We start from the raw sequence: 20402 nt of genomic DNA on the forward strand, positions 1-20402 counted from the left end.
AACTTTTATCCCTGTATAGTAATTAAATTATTAAATTATTTTTGTGCCAATGCAACGAGACAAAAGTTAAACTTTTGGGTGGAAGACAAGGTCTTTGAGAATTTTCAGGAAAAGCGTTGGCGAATCAAGGACTTTATATAAGTCTTATTCATCTTGTATGCTCAATGAGTTTTAATTTTCTACAGTAGTTATACTTGTAAAATTAAATTCTGTCTTGGTATATAAGTTAAAGCTACTCTCCATTCACTAACAACAGATAAGTAGTATGAATAATGCCATAGAAAACTATAAAATTGAAACTGATTTAACCTTGATACCTGGTAGAAAACGATAAATCGAGTCCCCGTGTCATAAATTTCGCTTTTGTTACTCATTTAAAACAACAATAAGCGTTACAAAAACAAAGACGTAATATAGTGGTTTTTTTTTCTTCTTTCCATTAAATATGGAAAAATCTTATTTAAAATGGTACAATTCTTCCGTGCCTAACATGATTTTGTGTGTAAAACAATTTCTAAAACTCATCTGTAGGAAGGTCAATTTGTTGACGGTCGACTGTCCGGTGTAAACAGCGGAAGAAACAACCTTGACCTAAATCGCTAATAGAGGAAACGGAGGTTACGCAACTGAAGGAGTGTACAGTTGTATACAGTCTAGCAGACAGTGTATTCTGTTCCGGTCGAAGGTCGTGCACCGCGGGAAAGAAGGGGTGTATCACATGATCAATAACACGACATTCACGTGATCAATGTAAATGCAGTCAGGAGATTTATAGACAGTTGATAATCGCTTAAAATACACGAGTTACTCGAGTTACAAAGCCAACGAGACACATTTTTTAATGTTGTTATTATTATTATTACTATTATTATTATTGAGGAGAAGAAGAAGAAGGAGCGGATCTTGTTACTTGCGAACATACAAAACACTAAGCAAATAATTCCATTTTTAAGGCTACTGTCAATAAAGTAACAATAATTTTTGTATTCTTTAAACACTATGTGGTCCAATAATCAAAGATTTAACTAAACAGATTACAAATATCTTCTCATAATCATGAGGTTCATATATATATATATAACTTATAAACAAAAACAAGTATCAAGGATGATAATTGGTTAACCTATATACACAGTTTAATTTTATTGTTATGTAATGAATACTTTTGGCTAAGAAATTGCTTACAGAAGTACTTCTATTCAATTATAAAATGGCACCATAAATAAATAAATGCGATGATAATTTATAAAAGTGAAGTGTTGAACATATGTTTTGATAGAAAAACATTAAACAAAACAAAAATGATCTGTTCATAAAGAGCATGAAGGGTGAAATGTGGAAGGATGTCCTATGAAAATATAGTGTTTTTTTTTTTTATTTCCTTTTTAGCTGATGCTGCAAATGTGCAGTGTCTATGTGATATGTAGTATTGCTGTAGCATCACTAAAAAATAAAATCTGTAAGCTGTCTCACATACATCACCCTACTGAGCATCTCTCATCCTTTACCATGTATAGAAAATGAGTTTTTCTCTATTTAAAAAAAAATTGAATTTTATGGGCAGTTGTATGTAAAAATGTGGATAAAAACTCTAGGAAATATCAAAATTTTATCTTATCACATGATTTTATTCTATCTAATCAAAGCGAGAAGACTGCTGATCTTGTCAGGATGATTAATGGATCTCGAAGGCCCATTATCGGGCACTAAGAAAATCCACAATTCCGCCACTGTTTAGATATAATTTTGTTTTAATTGATCAAACTAAGTAAACAATTGATCTTGTCAGGATGATCAGTGAATCTCGAAGGCCCATTATTGGGCAGTGAGAAGGCTCTTCATGCCTTAAATCACCCACTGTTTAGACATATAATTTTATTCTAACCGATCAAGATAAGTAGAGTATTGATCTTGTCAGGATGATGAATGGATCTTGAAGAGGAAAAATCGATGATAAACAGATGCCTTATAATTTATGGAGGATCATAACTTAAAAATTAATTATTATTTACTAAATGTTAATAAATAACTTTATTATTAATAAATTGTTTACAAGCGATAATTTATTTACATCTATCATTATTATTATTATTCATGCCTACGTCATGCGGATGATGGTGGTGATCATTTCAATTTGCCAAAGAGTTTTTAAAATCATCTCTCCATAATTAAGTAGCAAAAATTAAATAAATTTCATATGAAAATATTGAAAATTTACAATGGAAAATATAATATATACAGTCGAACCTCGATTTAACGCCACTCCAAAACTGACGCTAAATCAAACGTAGCGCTAAATTGAAGTATCTGAAATAAAAATTAAAGATAAAACTTCGATACAGCGCCACCCTCGTAAAGCGCCAGAGAATGCTCGTGAACGGATCCTTCCTATAAATATTAAAGAGAATCTTTCTCTGAAAGACCTGATGCTTTACGAAGGTGGCACTATTTAAGAGGGCGCTACATCGAGGTTTAACTATAGTTTTATTTTTAAAAAAACATTTCAATGTTTAATTAATTAAATTTTAAGAATAAAATCAAGTGAAACAAGAAGGAGACAACTAAAGACAAAAGGGAAATTAATTGATAGTAGGGCCCAGTTGTAGCAAGATGACGATATAACACAAGGACATCTTCATTGACAATAAAGAATTTTTAAATTTAAATATTTAAAAAGTAAATTACTTTGTTTTAACGTATCTCTCTGGTTTAAAAAATACTTCATAATATCGAATACAGATAAATTTCGATATAGCGCCAATGAACATTTATGAGCAGATCTTCCTTATAAATATTAAATAGAGCATTATCTGTGAATTAATCTAAACCCAAATATCTATGAACTGCAGTCAAACCTCGATGTAACGTCAATAGGTATGTCTCTTAAATATTAAACGGGTATCTGCGAATTATCAAATGCTTAATTTTGCATTTCAAATGGAATCGTTATAGCCAAATTACGTGACTACCAATTCGTGTTTAACATCATTGCCACATATAACCAAACCTCGATTTAGTGCCACTATCATTCGCCACTGAAATTGGTATAAAAATGGAGTATAGCGCTAAATTGAAGTACTTAAAACAATGACGTTCGTTTAATAATTCACAGGCATTGAAAGATTTCTATTCAATATGGGTAAGATCCGTTGTTATCAATTTCCGGGGGTGGCGCTATATCGAGGTTCGACTGTAATTCTTGTTTCACACACTCCAGTTTAGCGCCGCACTGCTACTTAGTGCCAATTCCAGAAGCCAATGGATAGCGCTAAATCGAAGTTTGACTGTATTTTTAACTTTAATATCGAAATCGAAACATCTATTTAAAATCTGACATCGGCATTTCGTATGCAAATCCCAAATTTTGCTAAGTACAGCAAAGTACCTAGCAAAATTTGGAATTTTCATACGATAATCAGCAAAATAAAATACCATAAAAATAAGGTTTAGTACCATACCTTAAAACTTTTCTTTTTTCTCTTCGATAGATACGCTCATAATGGGATTAATGAAATAACGATCGTATCCCGATTTAGCGCTATCATTTTTTTTTTGGCTCTGTTGTATGGAGTTTGGCGCTAAACCGAAGTATCTCGAAGTCACGTGATTTGGTGAGGCTACTGCCGTTCGCAATGCACCGACACCGAAGTTTTTGTCTGTTTAATATTTATGAGAGAGTGGCGCTAAATTGAGGTTTTAAAATGTAAATTATAATTGAAAAACTTATTTAATAAATATATTATAAGTGGCGTGCCAAAAAAGTATAAACTACTCCCTCAAAAAAAAAATTGAACCTTCGGAATAAGGCAACGCAACAAGTGGACGACCTGTCGATGCTGGCCCCTATTTAGGTGTGTTACATGTAAAGAAAATCCTTAAAATTTACACGTGGCCGGCTGGCATGGCGCGAACCCAAGACTACCAGTGTTCAGTGGGTTCATCTACCACAAGACACTGATGGACTCCAAACAAAAAAAAAACAATTTAAATAAATAAAAGAAAAAAAACTTTAACTACTAAAACAAAGATTTAAACATCTGTAATTACATATATAATATAATGAAATTATTATATAGTTTGACAATCGACACGCTCCTTGTTACAACAGAGCAACAAACATTCTGATTTTCCAGAGCAATTTACAATGAATATATTATTAAATAATATAATTTTAAATTTATCAAAGATAAATAAAATTTAATTCCCTGCGTGTTTAATACACAAAAATTTGAACAAACTCCCCTCCGTCTATCTATATGATCCGAAACAAAAAGAAGGAAGAAAAATCGACACGAAAACTATCTCTTAACGAAAATGCTCATTATGGACGTCTGGATTCTTTCGACGATGCTATCAAAACAAGGAAGCAACATTCTTTTGAAGTTGCGTGCGGAACAGACTGGTTTTCACGACCTTCAACTTGGTTGGCAATACAATATATCGTAACGCTTCTGCGACGACCAAATAATCTAAGTAACGAGCGAGTTAGCGTTATAACGAAACACGCCAAAAAAAAAAAAAGTTAAAATTAATAATAACAAAAATTCTACAGTAAATAAATAAATAATAAATCCTATTTTTAAAATAATTTTTAAAAAATTCGACTCAAATACGTTAAATTTAAGCCATATTTCGAGATTTGCAAAGGGATCTTCACGTCGACGACCGGGTGAAGAAAATCGCCAATGGCGCGCTGTAAACTTAACTTTAGAAACAACCTCTTAGCGTCACCCATTGCTTAACGATACACGAAGCGATTAAGTATAAACAATCCCGTATTTTTAGAGAGAGATTCTAAAAAAACTGATAAAACCGTCCTACCTATTAGCTGCATCAATCACTCTTCGATAAACACAATTTCTCACATACACAACGATCACTTCCGGGGTCCCGCGGAAGATATGCATCAGGTGTTAGGCTTAACTGACTGACCAAGTACGGGTTGGAGTATGGCATCAGCATCCAAGGTCGCGCCATTAGGCCTAACTAACCCTTTGACGGAGACGATGATGCGGAGTTCGACACCGTACACGGCAACACATCGGCAAATGTTAGAAATTTGACGATACTCGTGTGAACGTTCACGATAATGTTGGAGGGGGTTGGTTTCCGGTCGATTTTATCCCGTGTTTCGTTTTATAAAGAGGACGTTCTCCTGACGAGTTCCCTGTTGCGCGCTTTCGTTTCTCCACTCTTCGCTGTCGGATGGGCGAATGTCTAGCAACACTGTACGATACATTACAAATACTGTACTACTAAGTAGAATCGATATGTTGACGCCGCTTAACAATATCCTTCCGTATCGTTGCTGTTTTATATCACACATTTTTTTTTAATTGCAATAACGTTATGATACATAAATTCCAGCTCGTACCACTTTCGTTTTTTATTATTTTTTTATTTTATAACTATAATAATGTTCTAGGTCACGTAATTTCTACTTTATTCGGTATTTCTCCCTCAATAATACGTTTTTTTCCTTGTATTTCTGAAAAATTCGCGTTGGATACATAAATTTTGGCATCGGAGTACTCACGTTTCGAGTGCCCTGTGAGCGATTTAAATTCGAATTTTTAGTTAATTTCTGTATCCATGCCTCTAATTTTCCATTTCTAAAACTAAAAAATAAGAGCTTTTTCATATTAAGAGCAATTTTAATAGGAAAATACCCATCATATTCGTCTCACGAAACAGTACGATCCTATACCGGAAACGGAAGTTAAATATTTTCTCTCGAGAGCGCACGTTGCATCCTTCTCATCACGTCATGCTTGCACTTTAAATGTATTATAAAATATTCTCAACTACTAAAAATCTATAAAATTGAATTTTAAAATCAAGTTTTTAATGCTTAATTCCTGCTAATCAAGGTAGATCAATGTCATTTTCCATATTTATAGATGGTTACACAATTCAGCTACATCACGTTGAAAGTTGTATGGTAACCACACCAAATTTTTCATATTTTTGGCTCTGGAATATATTTTTGTTTCATTTTCACGTTTTTCAAGCATTCACAATGCTAAAAATACATACATTTATTTGGCATTATCTTTAATTTTGGATAATTTTACAGCAATATTTTCTCCTCCCTCCCAAGACACAATTCGATGGGCAATAAAAATTTCCTAAATGAATTTCGGCTCATATTATAGGTCAAAAATATTTAAATAAACCTAAAATAAACTTAAAGCACACGAATTTGGTCAATACAACAGACTAAACTTGGATGGTCTGTCCTCATTGTGGGCCTAACTGAATCCATGATGACCCTGGGGAAAAAAGGCTCTCTTAGTGCCCATAGAAGAGTTTAATTATTAAAAGAAAATTAATTTGCTTTTCATTTAGTTATTTTAGGAACCTGCAATAGGAATTTTTATAGCGCAGGTGAATTAACAATAAACACACGTGGCGAAGCGCCTAAGAGGAAAACACAAGAATCGATTGTTGACATTACCAACGTCTTCATCACGTTAACGACTGAAGACGTCACACTAGAACATCGCCATCTAGCGAGAGAAGAGCAAACTAACATCCAAATTTTGAATTAATTCCCTAGTCACTAATCCAATCCGCATATCTTAAAAACTGTGATGGATGCAGTTTACACGCCGCTCCAAATTAATAATTGAATAATAATAAACCATAGAACAGAAAAAAAATAAGCGCATCTTTTAAATATATATATATATGTATATATTAATTATAAGTTTAAATAATAAAATAAAACTGGTCTACCTACGTTGAAGAGGGTATTTTGCATCCAACTCCTACCGTTTGCAGAACCTCAAGTAAACGGGAGCAAAACGGTACCTTCGAAACGAATGGTTAAATTTCTCCATAAAAGGGAGGCAGGACCCATAAAAATGGATAGAATTATGAAACAAACTCCTAATTTTGACCGCATTGTATAGGCACCTCTTACGAAAAACAAGTTCCAAAGTTAAATTTAGTAAATGAACACGTTATGGGCGTCACCCGCTCCAAGTTATAAATGGTGGCAACTGATCTCCATTGGTGTATATCGACCTAAAATTTTCGAATGAATGTTGTAAATAGAAAATCTTTTATTCTTTTTTTCTATATTTGGACGGTCGAGAAAAGTATTATTTCTTTTTTTTCATTCGATTTAAACATAATTCGCTATTTTGGTTTGCAATTCACAGTCAATGCTTTTATATGTCACGGTTTCGATGGCATGGTCGATGTTTCAACCTCGTAATTTCACCCCAAAACACTTTTTTGCCTTAATATTTATGTTATAGTTAGAGAGATACATACCTTACTTACGTAATTTTCGCCTTATTTAGTCGGAATTTATTTATTTACCTTTAAAAAACCCATTAATTTTAGGTCTTACTTCAATGGATCAACGTCAATTCGCAAGTAATCTACACAGTGTTATCGCATGTTGAAGATTGTTTTATATAAGAGTCGATCCGAAGTGAAATCACGCGATTGTACCATTACATTATTATTCAAACAATAAAATATACGAATCTTCAATACAATTTCTACACATTTTAAAATCCGAAATCCATTTATCAGCAAATGATATTTATTTAATTCTAAACATGATGTTGGAGTTATGTAGAAGAATAATTGATAAATCATTTCACAATAATGTTTGCCGGTAGAATTTTATCAATATTTCAAGGACGATGATCGACACGTGTCTGTGTTCAGCATATTCACGAATGGATACACACTTATGCAATGTAACGAGCATTAAATGCAGATTATGATGTTAATTACATTAGTCGGCATCCCATAACGATGCTAAGATTATCCCGCATTTTAATTGCGTTGGACTAGATTAAATGTAAATTAATTCGACACATTACATGTAAAACACTTCATGTAGAATAACTGCAGGCCCTTTATTTATCTTTACATGCGGTTATTGATCTTGATTAACGCTGAAAATAAGATTTATTGTAGATAATTTTAGTTTGTTATGCCCCTAAATACTATTTATAGATTAAGTCTTAGTAAAATTAATCCTTATTATATTGTCGTATAAAAACACTGTAAAGACCTCTAAGATACAGCTTATACACTACATTATTAGGCATTAATTATCATGAAACACACTCTAAACGTGGCTGGTATCCAGGATTTTGAGAATATAGACGTTTATCAGAAAATATTCGGGTTGCAAGACACGTATCCCTGTTGTTTTTTGGAGAATGTCATTCAATTTAGAACTTAGATCTTAGAACTACTTTAGTTACCTAACTGAAGTCATGAGATGTGGGTTATTATACTTATTTTTATTTTAAAAACTGATTTATCTGGTATCAATAGAGTGCTGCAGAACCATAAGCACCTCCTTGGATACGCTACTGCTCTAAATCCTAAATACCTGATGCGTACTGAGCTTCATCTGCTAAGCCCTAGATATTTAGACTATACCTGGAGCCGGATAGTGTGCCCCAAGGCAAGCCACTGAGGAAATTCCCTCAAATTATTGCTATCAAACAATAGTGTGAGCCGACACTGGTTACAAGTGCTTTTCTTAATTCATACATACAAACTTTTGAATTTAGATTAAATATAAGTACATAGTTACATTAACTATGCCACACCGGGCCAATTTCAGCTCCTAAATACCCTGTTACTACGCGATTTTAAAGACTACTAGCACCAAGAATCCGTTGCAAGTATACTAGTATGCATTTAGGAAATACAGCTGTTGCTCTTAAACACTCAAACTACATTTTATGATGTGCGTCTCATAATTGTATACTAAACACCGGCACAACTATAGTTTCTAACACGTTTTAACACACAATAAACCTATTTAAGATACAAAATTACATAATTAAATCCCGCGTATAAAGTTTTAAGTATCGCCTTCGTTAAATTAAAACAAACCGTAATTGTTACATAATCACATACAGTTGATACATATTTTAACCTTAAAAACAATTTTGAAAAATAAGTTTAGTAAAGACTTTTAAATATTCAATCTGGAACAATAATAATCTGATTAATTGTATACAGCTGACAACGTATACACCTGTCGGATAAGGAAAATTTGCTCGGACAGGTGTATGCCATCACCTGCTCGATTTCACAAATGCGACAACGTTTGAGCTTAGAATGGTTAATTTATAAATGATTCACATCAGTTAAGGCACACCCATCAAAAAGCCCGATATGTATTTATTCTTTTTATACAGACACACACAAATACAAAGCACACGATTCTTTCAAGACGAATTTAAGTGTCGTTAATATTAAGCAGGATCCGGACAGAATGGAGCATTAAAAGTGCCTTTTATTATTTCCCATTGGCACTAATGACGTCACGGATGAGGAGAAACTAAAAAACCCATGACAGCGTCTCTCCACCAGGAGGCGCTTTACTGCCCATATTGTGTCATCCTCCTCTTCCTAAACAAACGGGTCGATGTACTTCGGCTGCCGAGCGTAATTATTAAATGGTAAAGAAGTTAAAAGTTGCTCATCCACATTGGGGGTAACGTCACCCGCCACCGTTAGTTGGCCGTAAAGCCGATAGATGGCGTGAGGGAAAGCGCGCGCGAGAGGGGATCGATTGTTCGGAGTAATTCGTCCTTCTCTCAAAACAAACCGAGACGATTGAGGAAGTTTAAAATCGTTCTCCATTGACCCATTTTATCTCACTTTCTCTTTGCGTGCGTAACAAGAAAGATGGTCCCCCTGAAGAATCCCCACGGTTATTGACCCCCTCGAAAATACAAAGCGAATTTTTCTAAGACCGAATGCACTCTCTGGGCCTCCAGAGGACATAAATCATACACTGAACTCTCAAAGGATTGGGCTAAATCATGCACTATAATGGGCCAAACAAAACTATTCACTAAGTCGGGTGGTCTCTGTACTAAAGTAAGAGCCCACTGTACTTAAAAGAGTGCAGCTTTAAGACACATAACGGCACATGCCCTTATCCAAATCTTTACGACGAAAAGACTACGCGTGTAATTAACACCTGGCACGTTCAAACACGCGCGCGCGCTCCGCATTAATTCGAAGACATTTTCGAACTTTGTTAATAACTAAGACTGTGTAAGCGCGCGAGGCATGACGTCAGTGACATGTGACGGCAACAGAGCGGTCATTGGGGGCTGGGGTCAGTGTACCTTTGCTAAAACCTGACGGTTTGTGAAAGTTCAATGCTCAGCTTTGGTATCAAAACATTACCCCGATACGATTGATAAATGGTAGAAAAGTGCTTCGAAAAACACTTACTTTGTTGAGCATCGTTCGCTTCTGCTTGAAAGTAGTAGCAAAAATATCAGAATCTGAATAAAATCTTGATTGAAGATTTGACGAAATGTCGTAACACAACACCTGAAACGACAATCACATAAAAAAGAAAACACATCAAAATCTCGCCTTTAATGGTCTTATAAAAGTATATTTTCTTATAAATATAAGTGTAGAATATCGTTCTTAATTATACGTGTATATGCAACAACAAAGCCTAAGTTAACACTACAAAGTTCGATGATCTTTCGAATTACATTTGCTTTCGCGAGCGGCACTTTGTGTTCTGATAATTAAAACGCTCGCGAAAACAGGTGAATTTTTAGAAACTATATGCAAAAATACACAAATAAACACGCACAAAACATAACAATCAGGCCCTATCGCGGGGGGCCAAGAGAGCAATTCGATGCGGGCCTCACATTCGCGAGGCCTCGAAAATATTTGTTGCAAATCATTTATTCCATTGTATTTCTTGTGTATTTTGTGCTTGTGTAAAAATCTTGCGTAACCTTTCTTCCAGTATACCGGGGCCTCAATATGATAAGTAACCCGGCATCTCTCGACTCCGAGAGGCCCTGATAATTATGTACAAAATTTATGCCACGTAAACACAATAAATACGTAAGAAAACGCGCGAAAACGTAAATTTAAACACGCAATTTTTATGCAAACGAGCTTTAAAAAAAACGTAAATTTTTGGTATGGTGCTTCGATACTTAATTGCAATCGCTACAGCGGAGCCAGGAATTGTGGCAAGGGGGTGATTTAATTTAAAATAAAGCCATTAAAAGCCCAATTTTATATTCCCTTAAATAAGGCGAACACACATATATATATTGCAATATGGTGCAGTCTAGCGATCATTTGTGTTTCATACACGAATCGAATCCCTGCAGAAACAGTCGGTGTCAACGAACGCAAGAGGACGAGGTGAATGGAACATCGAGAGGGATCTTCAGGACATTGGCCTAGTTTTATCGTCGATCATGTGACTCCAGGAGGCCATCTTCCAGTAGAATGAATACGAAATTCTATTTTTTAATTATAATCATCGTATTTAATATAGAAGGGTTATTTATAAGTCTGATTTATTTATTTATTTATTATTATTTTTTTCAATTGGATGTAATCGATGTCGGTGGATAAGTTTACACGATTACGTGACGTCACGTCGGAAGGCTACTTAATGGAAATGAAAATATGTATCATTTGCACGGGGAAAAAAGTCAAATTAGATAATTCTAAATGATATTTTTTATTTTAAAAAATACAGAAAAAACAATACTCAATTTTAGGCGATTAGAGGCTAATTTAAAGACAAAATATCTTTATTTAATTGTCATTAGACGACATCTGGAAGCTCGTTTAACCGCCATTAAACGATTGTGAGAAAATAAATTGCAAATTTACTACGCTGCTTTGATTCTACACAAAATATAAAAAAAAATCAGTTAAAATACTTTTTATTTCTTACTCATTTCCTTTAAAATATTTTTCTTTTCTTAATTTTCTATTTAAAATTCTATTTCGGGATGCAGAAAAATAATAAATAATAATAATAACGCAGCGTCTTCGGGAAACAGATTGATAAAAATATGAATAAGAACGCAATTAATGAGTTTAATTGGGTTTTCATAATGGTTAGAAGGAAAAATACACGTAAAAATTCAGTCGAGAGAGAAGACAAGTCTGAAAAAAACGCAATTAAATGGAAATTCTTACAAGAAAAAGTGCAATTAAGGGGGATAGCGCTTATACAATTTCAATTAAAATCGTTAAGATTCATTTGAATTTTCTTAAAAAATGCAATTTTACAATGTTAAACGCGTTAAAAACGCAATTAATTCAGTACAGAAAGGTAATTAAAGCCTAATACTAAACATATAAAAACGAATTAAAAATATATAAAATTGCAGTTATTAAGATTCAGGTGCATTTTTTAAAAATATGCAACATTTTAAACGTAAACGTATATTTAAAAAAACGTAAATGAAATTAAAACAGTGTTTTAAAAAACGCAATTAAACGGGACTTAAATCAAGTTTATTTATTTTTTAACGCAATTAAACGTGGAAAAAAACGCAATTATTTTTACTAAATCGATGAAAAAACAAAAATAATAATCGATAATAATTATTCAAACAGCTAGTTCTGCTGTATTAAATTGGATTAGAGGTGAGAAGAATAATCGCGAGGAAGCTGGCAGCGCCAAATTGTCAACTATTAACAAATGATTGAGAGGAGAAGAAGAAAAAAATAAATAAATAAAAAGGCGTCCGATAAATCCATGCGACAATATTAATCCCCCCCCCGATATGCATAATTAAGCAATGCACGCGCAATTATCAGCCACTTATCGCACGTAGTAAGCAATCCTCTATTCTCGTCACCTGGAACCTAATCCTAACTGGTAGGGGGCATGACGAACATTGGGTAGTTTTTCCTAGAAGATAGAACTAGGCAGAGAAAGGTCAACGAACCCACTTCCCAGCGAGGTTCCTCGAACTCTTATGTTGTTTGGTTGGATCTGGTGTTGAGACCACTTCGTCGATGACACTTCATTATTCGAATCGAGATTCGGGTTTACGCATGCCCGCTTATCTCCCGATGATGTCATCCTCTTATGTACTAATTTTATTTTATTATTATTATTATTATTATTATTTTAATGCATTTACTTTTAATAAAATATAATCGTGGCTCCGAGCGAAGCGCCATTTGCCTGGTAAAGTCGCGCTGCTCGCCTGATCGAAAATGGATGAAAATTAATTAAAAATTAGCCAGGGAACCACAAAAATATACAAATTCCCAACAAATGGGAGAGTTTTTTTCTAACTCTGAGGTGTTAATTTTATTAAGCATCGCACGTGAAATATTTTTCACTGGGTCATATGTTTAGCGAAACCTTACACAAATCTTGTAAATAATCGCTGTACATTGAACGGGAGGGAGAATGGATGGCAGCTTGCAGCGACAATCACGTGACAGACGACCTTGAATACCAAGCACGTGCCTTTAATGTCTCGTGCATGTGCGCTATTCCTCTTTATGACTATTGATAAGAATGGAATCAATAGACAAGACGAATTTTAAATTGTTTTTTTTTTTCTTTCTTAAATTTGCGATTAAAAATGCTTAAAATTTATGAAATCATCTGCCAATTTTACAATAATTTATATAGTTATTGGTGGCATTTCGTTTTACGTACAGACACGCACGACGTGTGATTTAGAATCTTACGTAAGTGTTAAACTATTTTTGACTGAAAGTGAGAAAGTATTTTCGTCTTTAATAAGAAAACACGAGAGAATTTTAGCCGATATTAGTCTTTCAGGTTGCAATTTTGAAAGCTCTTTCGCGTGGCACATACGCCCTCACCAAATTAATACGTTAATGTACCCACATTGCAATTAAGAAATATTCAACCAATCGCGTGATTTCTGCTAAATTTGGGCTTCAAATTCCATGATTTAATAAAGTTTTCAGCTGTAATTACTAAAAAACAATCAAAATTCTGAAAGACTTTCAAGATTTTGATTGGTACTCCGATTCAAAAGAACAGCAGTTCGATTATTTTAATTATATTTTAATGTATACGAAAGTTAAGATCGTGAATTAAATGATAATCCTGCGTTATAACGAAGCATTTTCCTGGATATAAGAGCATATTTTCAAAGTTTTGTCGATAAATTACATCTACAGAACGTCTATGGTTACATCTTCAATGATTTAAGTGAATAGTGAATACATCTCATCGCAATAAAGGAATGTTCAGTCAGGAATGGAAATCAAATTATAAATCTTACTTTCAAACTCTTTAATTAATAAAAACTCGGTACTAAATTTTAGATTTTTAAAATTATTTTACATCATTGAATAAGCAGAGATGAGCTACAGGTCATAAAACCGAGTACTAAAACAAATATTCCCTATTGCAATGAAGGAACATTCAGTAAATAATGAAGATCAAGCCGAAATCTTAAATTTTAAACGTTTAATTAACAAAAATTTCGACATTTTTTAGACTTGGCGATTCTCTTAAATCAGTACTAAGCAACAACATGATTATTCTCCATCACAACAAAGAACATTCAGTGAATAATGGATATCGAATATTAAATTTTACTTATATTTTAAACACTTCATTAATAGAGATTCGGCTTTAAATCTCACAATACAATTTTCTGTAATTCAGCAATTATTTTGCATCGGGAGATGGTATACGGGTCACAAAACCAAATAACAAAACAGCTATTCCCCATTGCAGCGAGGGGGCATTCAGTCAAGTAATGGAGACGGATGCTTTCAAGTTTCTAATCTTTAAAATTCACATATAATTTAGGTTCCTAACTAATAAAACCTCGATATTTTAGCAATTACTTTACATAAAGTCCAGAAAACACTGTCAAAATCCCCATTGCAACGAAGGAAGCATTCAATTAATCGGAGCAATTTTAATTAAAATCTTCTTTAATGCCATTTTTCCTCGTTTAGTTACTCACGAGGAAGTCGTAACGATTTCGACAGACTGAAAAAACAAGAAAAAAAATTATTTGCATGCCGTAATTAAGTTAAAAATAAAACGTTGCGAGACCTAAACGAAAGTGAATTGAGCCCGATCGACTTAAAAGCCTTACACGAAGTAAGGTTAAGTAATGCAGTTGGCGGAAGTACTCCAAAGAAAACAGGTTGACAACAAGCAATGAGTAGCAATACGGAAGAAATGAAAATAGGACGTCTACGAATTTACCTGTGGGCATTATGTGCACCAAATGGATAGTTATATTTAGATATCTCGATTCTATATCTGCCACAATATCTTTGTCTGCAGACACGTAAACTGTTTAACCACTCTCCTTGATTATGTAACCCTTTTTAACACTACAAAAACCGAATTTTCAGCAACTCCACATCGCTTCAAACTTTAATAAAAGCGAAACCTTATCACAGATCGTTACACCTTAACGGTGTACAGACATTCGGGACGTCTTCTCTTCGCAACCTTCTTCCAGGGGTGGTGTACTAACCTTTCCATAAATAAACACTGCATTTTTTTATGCACCTGTCCTTTGTAGTAAGTATAATAGCGAAGTTACGAGGTGTGCAACTCGTTATACGTAACTTAAAATGGGCAGGCGCTAGGATGGAAGGTTAGATAAAACCGGCCTAGAAATGAATCTAATAATAGGAAATTTATTATAGTAACTTATGATTATTTCTGTTGGTGTTATCATAAATATAAATGTATATTTATATTTAAAAATAAAAAAAACAAAAGCGGAAACATAAAGGAAAAGTAGGGGATAGGAAGAAAAAAAAAACGATTGGGCAAGACCCGTGCAGAAGGAGCACGTGCATGTCCCTATATCAGTGTTTGAAAGAAAGAGAAAGGGGGGGGCAGAATTGAATCGGTCACTCGTTTATTTTTAGATAGACCACAGGTTAGATCAACTATTTTCCGTTCCAAATTCTAATTTCCTCTTTGTCCTATATCGTGACGTCAAAATCCTTTCTCCTTCACTTTTGCCTCTTTCCTTCTTGTTCGCTCGAGCCACCCACTTTTTTTTAGACTTATCTCTATTCGTTTCATACTGCTTTCTCGCCACGTTAAGATAGGCGTTGCGTCACGATGACCGCAACTTCGTTAAGATACGGTTATCTTAATACGGGCAGACACGTCAGACGGACGACATTATACACCCATTTCGTTAAGAATTGTTTATTTACTCTTACTCGACGGCTTAATCCATTCGTAACTTAACCAATTGTTAAATTATTGATGCCTGTCCGCGGGCGTAACATCGTGTCGCGTAGCGCGCGCGTTAAGCTACTCCCCAACCATTCAGATAACACGAGAAAAATATATAGTTTCTAAAACACAAACAAACTAATTAAATTCGGAAATGTGTAATATATTTTAAGTATTTTAATTTAAAAAATGTAGGGGGGGAAAAGTATGTAGCATGTACGCGCCATGCGACGCGACACGACGCGATCGCTTAGATAATAAACTAGGATCGTGCCGAATTGTTATTACTTGAAATGAAATAATTGAACGGGTTTTTCTTCTCTTCGACTTCATAAAAGAACGAGAAGCAGCAATGAATAATAATGAAAATATTAAGGAAAAACATCGCATTTACTTTTCGAGATAAGACATTTTTTTTATTGTTATCACAATGGATGCGACCGGAAAAAATCTAATTTTTAATCTAAAAAATTATTTTTTGCGTGTTCTAAAATAGGAAATTATGCATTCATTTTTAATATATTTATTCTAAAAATAATCTTTAAATTTATTTATATATTTACGCGCAAATTTCGAGTCAAAAAATGCATCGAAAATCGAAATAATAATAATGTTTTTTTTAAATATAATTTCTATATTTTTAGTCGGGGAGCTTCTTGAATACGTCACCGTTCTATACCCTGTCACGCGGGTAGACACGTGATAAAGGTGTCATTCTACACTTCTTAGGGTAGGACGATGGCACGACTCGATCTGAGATCCTTTCTGAGGGGTCCGAGTTCGAGTTCTAGTCGTAACGTCAGGAATTTTCGTCCCGGTCTGAACTGGATACGTCAGGTGTCGTTCCTTACATTCCTTATTAACCAGCCACCCCATCGAACCTGTGATAGAATTATTTTATAAAAGGCCTGCTAGGGTCTATAAGGTTAAAAATCATCCAGTTTTTTCTTGAAAATCGCTCTTTGAGAGTAGATTGTTTCTAAATTCGGGGTACATTCCAAGTCTTTATCCTACTTTCTATTAATTATACTTTATTTTAAATACATCATTAACATTTTTGCCCTTAAATTAATTTGTTTTAATTATAATTATCATCCTAAAAAAGTCCCTTTATAAACGTCAGGGTGTATTTTATATTCGTAACAATACAATATATTTTTTGAATTTGTTTTTTATATAAAATTGCCTGCATTTTTTAAAAATTTTACTGCATTTTTATATAAAATTTTTTTATTTTTATTCCGTTTTTATATCGTCGCTGTACGGTTGATAATTCTTAAGCTATATATAAATATACATACACATAAGTTATTTTTATATATAAAAACACTCGTCGATCGTGACATTTTTTTAAAAGAAGGGTTTATTAAGTAACTTAATTAATCCTAAATTATTAAATTTATCTATTTAAGTATTCATTAACCTTATTTCTCCATTAGAATTTACTAAACTACTGACTGACATAGAACACATACGATCCCCCTAATTAATTCATTTTAACTAAATTACAGCTAATTACATCCCTATAAATTGTTTCGATCTGTTAATTTATAGCTAATAATTAATAAAATTTATGAATTATTAATCTAATCGAACGCTAAATCATTAATCGTAACGCACCCCTTCATTGAATCTACCCTCCTAAACGCGTGAGTGTAAACAAAAACGAAAGATAGACGTAACATCGTTACGAAACGCATTGTCGTAACGAAAAATATAGAAAAATACCTCTTGTGTCTATTTAGAAAGGGATGGATCTACTTTACACCCCCTGTTTAAAGGCTTGTAAACAAAAACGATGTTACGTAACGCATACCATCGTAACAAAATGTATAAAAGTACATTATACTTATTGAATATCTACTTTACACCCCCCCGTTTAAACCCGTGTAAACAAATGGTTACGTAACACATACTGTCGTACGAATAATACAGAAAAATACCTCTTGTGTCTATGTAGAAAGGGCAAGAGTACATTGAACCCACTAAAAATCGCTCTGCCAATAAATATCCTTATTAACTGGTCACAGAGCGAGCACCTGCTCTCCACCCTCCTTACCCCAGAGATGGTCCTCACCTTTTTTACTACTTACAAAAGTTGTATATACATTTTTTCTTTCGTCTTCTTCTTCCTTAAATGAAGGTGGCCCTGTTTTTTTTTTCCTATTTAATTTCATGCTCCTATGCAACCGGATGATGATAGTCGATCGAGCAGGTGCACCTCTCACAAGTCTATTGTCTGAGTAGCTCACGATTGCTCCAATAAATGCGCAAAGTATAGAGTTGAATGTCAACTTCTGGGGGCTTCAGATGGGGTAGAACCTTTTAAAAATCGCAAAAATACCTTTTTTTTTTTTTTTTAATGGGGGATCGAACCCGAATCTTCGCCTCGCAGCTGTAGAATTCCATTGCACAGGTGGAATATATAAAATTCTCAATTCGATCAAGCAAATCAATGAACGCACGTGTTCGTAGTTCCGCATCGTCGGACGCGCTTCAGTCGCGCTGCGCTTACTAAAAGGCTAAGAGTTTCGTAAAAAGGAGGGTTTTTTGATAAAATCTCAAATTTTATTGATTCTTTTTTGTTTAAAACTACATCTTTTTACGTTTAGAATATTAAATATTTATGTTTCGATAGAAAAAGAATTGAATTGAAGTCGGTGCGGCGCGCCGAGCGAAGCGACGCGACGCACTCACGAATTTTAACTAATCGTCGTTTCTTTATGAATAAACCCATTAATATAGTTATATTTAAAAAATTTACTTTTTTAAAAAGAAATATTTGTAAAGAATTTAAAAGTTTAAGTAATAAATAAAAATTTTTAAAAGACCAATTAACAAACGGGAGATCTCAAGTACGAAACGATCAATCGCTCGCGACTATACAACACTAAATGAATTGTTATATTTCATTATTTTTATTAATTTCGCACACTAAAAACTTATAAATTTCTTAAAAACATTTGTTCTATTTTATAGCATTTCATTGTTATAAGCATTTGTTCTATTTTAAAACTAGAAAATACAGTATTTTATCTTAATGGGGATGCGACACATCGCGACGCGATCGATGCGAACATCGATCGCATCGACTAGTTTATTTAGATGCGAGCGATCGCGTCGCCCATCGCATCGGAAACGATTCAACCAACACAATACGATTCTTACTGAAGAGATGAGAGCGCGACCTTTAACAGAAAACCAATAGTTTTTCCGGTTTTGGGAGTGTTAAATGACATTTAAAACCCTCAGCCCCCTCCCACGACAAATATTTATTTAGTGTCGAAGCCTTGCATAATGTGTCCTTCGAGGTAAACGTCCTTGAATAACGAACTTGAAAGCTCGTCAGCGCGCGCGGACTTGATTAGGAAGTCTAACAGTTTAGGCAATAAAGTGACACCCATCGTTAAATGCGACCTCGCACGATATGACCTAGACCTGCCCGTGACCTTAGCGACGAGGTTGCGCATAACCTGACCTATCTCTCAGAAAGGAATTCTTTATATATATATATATTTCACTGAATCACCTGCTAAAATTCCAAAGGTGGAACGGGGCGTCATCACCTGTGTAATAAGCCCGCCAATTAAAGAAGTCGGACGAACTAAATTAACATTCTTCTCGATACACCAAAGGCAATGCGACCTAACGACAATCTTAAGAAGCACCCCTCGCGTACCCCTTTGTACGAGTCTAGAAGATCCGGAAAGATGACACTACGCGAAAGATGTCATTGACCTACGTGTGTGCAACGATCTCAAGAATTATGGTCCAAAAACTGACACAGAATTTTTTAGGCGGTAAAAAACAAAATAGAGGGTCCGAAAAGCCACGAAATTTATTATATAACTTCACGTTTATAAATATATAAAAAGAGATGGTGGCGTTAACGCGGCACTCATGGAAGCGCGGCGCGCGTCATACGCCATCCTACAAATCTACAAATGAATTAATTGCGACATTCGATAGTTACGCTGTTTATTTGTAACACGGAGAGTTACGTCACCGGCCAGGAATGTCAAGAATCCGATATCGTAGTCCTAGCACTGGCAGATCCTCACCAATGACCCAACATCGTCGGTTAAAGTCACGGCTGCTAGGAGGGACTAACCTCGGCCATTCACCTTCGGATGGGGTTCTGTGGATGTTGTGTGATCTCGCCGCCTCATTTTCCATCTCACTAGATCATTTAGGGACTTAAAAAAACAAGAAAAAACAAGAGGAAGAAAAAAAACCCTTATAAATCCTCCGAGTTACTCAATAAATCCACATATAAAACCGATCCCCAAAAAGCCACTGTTGGTTATTCAGGGTGCGTTTATAAAATGGTTGTTTATTTATCTTCGCCGCGATATGTGACATTCTCAAATGACAAATGACGGGTCGAGCATCTATT

The 20402-nt window shown here is 34.4% G+C and overlaps 1 protein-coding gene across 4 annotated transcripts in view; it reads right to left on the minus strand.

Annotated features, from left to right (window-relative positions):
* The window catches only part of LOC136982229 (ecdysone-induced protein 74EF-like), a 99189-nt gene that overhangs the window by 78063 nt on the left and 724 nt on the right, over nucleotides 1–20402 (minus strand). The window contains exon 2 of one of the 4 annotated variants that reach the window (XM_067278681.1): nucleotides 10237–10338. The exons of 1 other annotated variant lie outside the window; for it this stretch is intronic. Coding sequence is in view for 1 of the 3 variants with exons in the window: in XM_067278679.1 (XP_067134780.1) it covers nucleotides 4822–4834 (13 nt within the window). In the remaining 2 variants the exon portion in view is untranslated. Of the gene's footprint in view, nucleotides 1–4821; nucleotides 5270–6742; nucleotides 6851–10236; nucleotides 10339–20402 lie in introns of those variants that run through there. 2 more of the 4 variants (XM_067278682.1, XM_067278679.1) reach the window with 2 other exon arrangements.

The sequence above is a fragment of the Centruroides vittatus genome, unplaced genomic scaffold (assembly GCF_030686945.1).
Source record: "Centruroides vittatus isolate TY-2023 unplaced genomic scaffold, ASM3068694v2 contig_817, whole genome shotgun sequence".
In the NCBI taxonomy this organism is placed as follows: domain Eukaryota; kingdom Metazoa; phylum Arthropoda; class Arachnida; order Scorpiones; family Buthidae; genus Centruroides; species Centruroides vittatus.